This window comes from Talpa europaea (assembly GCF_964194135.1).
Source record: "Talpa europaea genome assembly, chromosome: 15".
In the NCBI taxonomy this organism is placed as follows: Eukaryota; Metazoa; Chordata; class Mammalia; order Eulipotyphla; family Talpidae; genus Talpa; species Talpa europaea.
In genome coordinates, this window is record NC_140083.1 from 34903257 (window position 1) to 34909924 (window position 6668).

Here is a 6668-nt window from a genome sequence, read left to right on the forward strand (position 1 = left end):
GTACATCCTTAAGGGAGTTTTTTATATTCCTCAGTCACCAGTTCTAATACAGTAACTATCAATAGATACAACCCACATAGACAAGTCTAGTTGGGTTCTCAATAATTTTTAAAAGTTTTCAAAAAGTGCTATGACCAAAAGGTTTGAGACTCTCTGCCAGAATATCTCAAGCCAATGTCCTCCTCCCTGCTCCATTTCAAAATTGAATGCCAAAAAACTGAACTCATTTCTTTTTTTTTTTTTAAGTATGTCACATAACTTCAATGTTTTATTTATTTTTTTTAAAAGATTTATTTATACAAGAGCTGGGGTACAGGCCAAAGCATGGGAGGGTGAGAGGATTCACCAGAGACAGAGCAGGGAATAGAACAGGCAGAATGACCGAAATACACTGCTGAAGGAAGCAGCGGGTGAGACAGGAGGGGTCTGCTGTGCCATGTGGGTAGCTCCCTGGCTGACCGGGAATTGAACCCATGCTGCAGAGGCTGTGGACAGCTTCACAGTGCTGCACTCAACCCCCTGTGCCACCGGGGAGGCCCAGAACTCATTTCTTAACGTTGAGACTGCTTCCAAAATCAGGTCCCAAAGTCAGCTCTGCCTGCATTTTGTCATTGTGTGTTTCAGGCTGTCTGGGACTGACGTCCCTAGCGAGGACTGGCTGTGGGATTATGAGAAGCACGGCCCTCGCCGTTCGGTGATTAGAAAAGTCAAGAGGTTTCTGAGTGCCCACGAACACCCGTCCAGCCCCAAGAGGCGAGCCTACGGGAGGCAGGCCAGCGACAGCTCCATGTTCTTCCCGCCCCTCGACCTCAGCCCAACCAGGGATCTGCTGGACGTGCCGCCCAGGAGCCCCCACCGGGCCTCAGCCTCCCTGAAGCAACCCAACTTCCAGGAGGGGAGCCCCAAGATGCACTCCAGCCTGGGGGAACTGTCCACCATCAGGGAGACCAGCCGGACGAGCACGTTACAGAGCTTGACTCCCCAGGCCAGCGTGAGTGGCTCCCCCACCAAAATGCCGCAGGTCCCGGAGGTGCTGATTACAGAGGCAGAGGATCTCCACGACTCTCTGGCCTCCATCCGCAGCTCAGACTTCACCGGGGTTCAGCCAAGCGGGCCTGGGCAGCAGGAGGACCCTGTGGAATTGTTGATGTTCCCCTCAGAGGAGACACGGCCTCAAGACCACAGTCTCCAGGCTGTTTCAGGCAAAGTTGAGAGAAACCTCCTCAGCGTAACCCCTGAGGAATACGCCGATGAGAATGACTTGTTCCGGAAAAGGTGGAGCCTCCCAGGATTCCTGGAGTCCAGCCACCCGTCCCTGGCAGGCATAAATCCAGATACTGTGAGCTCTGAGCCAGCTCTTTTACTTGACACAGAAACATCCTCAGAGGCCAGTGGCATCAACTCTGTGGCTGGCTCTCCGGTCTCTCCTGATGTGCTGTATTTAATGGAAAACCTGGACACCAAGGAGACAGATATCATAGATAACAATGAGGAAGCCCGCAAAGGAATGCCAGAAAGTTCTAGGACCTGGTTCTAGTCTAGAATCTTACTTTCCCAAAAGTTCAGGATTGGTTCCAGAACATATCAGCGGGTGGTCAACTTTTTTAATGACCATGCTGTATAAGCTACTTAAAACTTTGAAGGGCATTATGATCCTGACTTCTTTGAGGACTGAGAAAATCAAATACAACCATCCATCATGAAGTGGCTTTCATGGAAGTTAACCAGACCACAGTAAGATATATCTTTACCAATAAGGAATCTTAAATATAGATAGGATTTATAAATTGATAGATCATTAGCTTTGGAAAACACCTTAAAAATCATATTCCAATCCCCTGGTTTCACCAAATAGGGAGACAAAGGAGACTCTCTCTCTCTCTCTCTCTCTCTCTCTCTCTCTCTCTCTCTCTCTCTCTCTCTCTCTCTCTTTCTTTCTTTCTTTCTTCAGTTATAAAGACAGGGAGATGGATCATGTAATGCCTCAAAAGCCACTTCCTAATTACAATTCCTTGAGATTTTCTAGCCATCACACTCCCTACCTATATCATCACTTCCTAATTCTTAAGATTTATCAGCATCAGTAAACATCATTTCTCTTCAATTTCCATTTCTACCTACAGAATTTCATTTTCTATCCTCCCCTGTCTTCTCTCATCCTTCTGTCTTTCCCTTCTCTCTATTCTTACTCTTTCTCTAGTGACTCTAATCTGCCGCACCGTTCACATTACAGTACTTCCTCCTGCTAACTCAGTTGCATACTTCTTGCCTTGGTTTTCAAAATATGAGGCACTGGCCAAGTCTCCTACAGAATGACCAGAATAGGTCAACAAATCCAACTTGACACGCTTCCAGCCTCGCAGTGGCAGGCATGTGGGAGTTGATGGTGTCCCACCACACCCTCAGCAGCCATAGCCAGCTCTTCCTGCAACCTCTTTTTGTTCTTGAGAAGAAAAAAAAAAAAAAAAACCCACTGGAGAAAACTAAAGTGAAGAAAACATGAAGCTTATATAACCAAATGCTATGGAACCAAAAAATGACAAAGCTTCAATCTCTTTAACTCAAACTTCTTACAGCAAAAATCCCAATTAAGTCACAGCATGGGACCAGTCACTGTGTCTACCAGGTTGTTTGGGACGAGGTAGAATATTGGAGCTGGGAGGTTAAGGGGGTCCAGGCCTGCATGATGGGGATAGGGCATTCACTGGCTCCCTCCAAGGAGGGAGGTGGCTGTTTTGGGGGGGCTGTTTTGGGGGGGCTCCCAGCTTTGTCTTGTAGGCCATGCTCTCACTATTTCTGTCGTATGATGAAGCTTGACTACATATGTCTTAAGAAATAAAATAACCCTAATATCTTGAGTGCTCACAGTGTTCCAGGAAGCTGTGTGTGAAGTTCACGGGTGATCTCATTAATCCTCACCAAATCCTGCAAGTTGGTAGACTATTATCTCAACTTTAAAGATGGAGAAAACCGAGACTTTGGAGAAGTAAAGTAATTTGACTAAAACCATAGAAGCCAGTAAGTGGCAAGGCTTGGATTCAAACCCAAGTTTATTTGACTGAAGAGCCCACACTTTTAACCAGTATGCTTCTTCATAGACTGGACTGTGCTTTCTGCAAGGCCCTCTATCAGACAGCAGTTTTCCCAGAAGTCCAAGGGATGCCCCAAGAGACTTAATGCCTAAATCCCTGCGGCCTTGGAGGCCTCTCTGGCTCCTTTACACTTAGGTCTACTGCATCTTTTATTCATGCACATGGAGGACACTACTCCAATTTTGAACACCAGCCATGGTCCCCTTCACCTTTTTTTTTTTTAAAGATTTATTTATTTATTTATACAAGAACCGGGGTACAGGCCAGAGGTGCGGCAGGGTGACAGGATTCACCAGAGACAGAGCAGGGAACAGAACAGGCAGACTGACAAAGTACACTGCTGAGGGGAGCAGTGGCTAAGACAGGAGAGGACTGTCGCACCATGTGGGACCCTCGCCAGCCAGCCAGGATCGAACCGGCGCTGCAGAGGCTGCAGACAGCTCCACAGTGCTGTGTGCTCAACCGCCTGCAATATTAGGGAAGACCCCCCCCTCACCTTTCTGATGGAAGAAAGTTACAGGGATCCTCCCCCAATTCCTCTCCATAGGAGATATTATAATTATCACATTTTAAAAGCCCTTGTATACAACTGGATATAACCCAAGCTGCATAACAGCAATGGCATTTACTTTAACTGGCTTTTCTCAAAGGACTAAATGCTATACTCTGATGGTTCTCGGTATTGTCCACGGTGTTAGCACCTGGGAATGCACTGATGTTCACAAAGCATTAGATGCAGACAATGGGCTCAAACCCCAATATAATTCTGCTAAAAGGCAGGAACCCTAATCTCCCAGTCATTAGCCTTCTAATGCTACTTTCAAGGATGTTTCCATTTAAGTCCTTTGACTCTCTTCTCTCTGGATTTATGTACTGCTCAAATGCAGACAGGTTTCACTTCTACCTTGCTGCTTTTGAAATATAATCAAGTTTTGATCCAAAATGATAAGTTCTACACAAATAGAATTGTACTTTTCTTGTGGAGATGGAGTGTTCATTTATCTCTAAATCCATGCCATGTGTACCTTTGTCTAGAGAATTATTTCATTTCCTCACTATTTCATCAAAATGTCAAGTGGTCTTCCATTTCCTCCTTGCACTGAAAATGGAATAATGACTGGTCCAATAAGTCCATGTGGTTGTATTCAGCTATAAATTGAAGCCAGCAACTGCCCAGGGCAGATGAAGAAATTCTTTATTCGTCCTTAAATGAGATTTTTACCCAACACAGAACAAAAACAAAATGCTATCTTCTCAGGTGCCTGATTTCATTACCTGTTTAGCCCATTTTCTCCTGAGTGCTGGAAACTTCCATCCTCTGGATGAAAGGTCACACAACCTGATGACTTATCTATTCCAAAAACAGGCTTGGCTTGGCTTTGCACCAGGTGTAACTGCAGGTCAGAGAGCACGAGGGGGCCCCAGCCTATTTGCTGCATCGTCTCTCTGGCCTCCAGCCACAACTCAAGCCTGATGCTGGGGTTCACAGTTCAACACAGGTAAAGGCCCGCAGACTTTGTCACCCAAGAATTTAGGGATGATTGACCCCACACACACACACACAAAACAAAGAAGGCTATTCCCCTCTCTTTAATTGTCCCACCTATTTCTTGACCCAGCGCCACCAATTCAGGTATACATTTCCCAGCTAAACTATGGAAAAACATATTTTAAATGACTCAGCTAAACTATTGAAAAACATATTTTAAATGAAACCAACAAATGTAAAACTTACCATTAAAGGAAGACTCGCTTAAACATGCCTCCTCTTTTTCAGCATTTTCCCCCTCTAGCATCTCCCTTCTTCAGAGAAATCAATTCAATCCTCAATCATCTTTGTGAAAACTTCTTGTAAAATCTGCTATCTGAGAAACTGCTGACCCAGGCAGCCATGCAGTGTAATGGCAGTGAAATCCCTCCAAGTACCTCAGGGACTTGACTGAGCCCTGTCTTTCCAAATCTCACTTTCTCACCTGTGAGACGGGTTCTTGCCTCGTCTGCACATCTCGCTGACCATGTCAGGACTCGGGGGGGATTATGAGAACAGCCCCATGGATCATGGGGGTGCCTGGGGATTTAGACCCCAGGGATTTACCTCCAACTGCAAGGAAACAAAAAAAGGACATCTCCTTTTTTACCTTAGTTATTTGCTTGTCAGGATTCTCTTACACTCCAGGATTCTAACCTCTTTCATGCAGAAAGCTTGTCCTTTCTCTTTTAGCTTCAATCCCTGTCCCCTTTCTTATGCTTCTCCAAATCTCCCACATCTTCCTTCTCTCCAACGTTTTTCCTCATTCCTACCCTCCCACAATATCACAGGCCTCACCATCATGGCGCTGAATTCCTCCATGAACCTGCTAGATGTATCGGCCTCCTCAATCAAAATACAGTACTAGAGAAAAATTAATTGCTTTTGTTCTTTTCACTATGAATCCAGAGGATTTAGCACCCCTGGGTCAAATTTAGAAAACCTACTAAGTCATCTAATCTCCTTAAACCTGGTCAGTTAATTAGGAATAAAGACTACAACTGTGAAAACTCCTAAGCAAGTGCCAAATTAGAATCTAATTCCACCTGCCCTTCCCTCATCAGTCCTCATCTCCATGATCAACAACAAATGTTTGATGATGTGATGTGGATGGAAGCTGAAGCTTTTCCTTACCTCATCTTCTTAAGCTGTCTCAGGTAGTTCCTTAATCCTTTTACACACTATTTTTCTTAATTCTATGAACCCTAAATTTTTGGGGTCATTCTTTTCCATTGAAATGATCATTGAGTAGGAAGAAGCAATTCAAGAATAGCAGGATTGTTCTCCTAGTACATATCTTAGGATGGCCAGAAGGCTCCTAACCCATTGGAAAAGTTTGAAAGATGTTACCCCAAACTTTCTCCTCTCTCCAAGCTGTCACTCCAGCACCTCTACGTGTGCGACCAGCTCATCCCTTGCCCTGGCAAATAGAAACGTGAAGCAATTATGCTAGAAAATAGGTCACAAAAACTGCATTTGCCTGAATTACTCAGTTAACTCAGACTGAAAATTCAGTTGCTGTGTTTTGTTTTCTTTCAGAATTAATGGTTACCTGGAACTGTCTTCCTTAAACTTCTACTTTTAGACATTCACCCAACATAGACCACAAAAAGAATCTTGTATCCCAAATACAAAAAAGAACCTGTCTAAACTAGGTTTTGTGCTGAAATGCAGATGTGTCCCAAGTTCTCTGTCAAGGTTAGTGGTTCTCAATCCAAGACAAATGTATGCCCAGGAGACATTTCAGATTGTCCCACAAGGGAGTCACAAGCATCTAGTGGGTGGAGGCCAGGCAGGCTGCTAACATCCTACAATGCACAGGACAGACACCTATAGCAACCTACAGCCCCAAATACAGAGACTGAAAATTTCTTTGAGTCCAATGGGAAGATGAAAAATGAAACAACCACTAAGAGGATTCATGAGGAGAGATGAGTTAGAGAAAGAATAGAACTAGCAGAGAACAGATGAACCCAACAACTGGCTAAATTCCTCCTGGGCACAAGGTTTAACCTAATCATTATTTCTCCCTTGATCCTGAAGTAATC

The 6668-nt window shown here is 44.6% G+C and overlaps 1 protein-coding gene across 2 annotated transcripts in view; it reads left to right on the top strand.

Moving 5' to 3' along the window:
- BEST3 (bestrophin 3) overlaps positions 1-1537 on the top strand; it is a gene marked incomplete at both ends in the record, with an annotated part of 36721 nt that extends 35184 nt beyond the window's left edge. For both annotated transcript variants that reach the window (XM_084255347.1, XM_084255348.1), the window contains one exon: positions 625-1537. In XM_084255347.1, coding sequence (XP_084111473.1) covers positions 625-1537 — 913 coding nt within the window. The remainder of the gene's footprint in view (positions 1-624) is intronic.
- Between the last annotated feature and the right edge of the window lie 5131 nt (positions 1538-6668).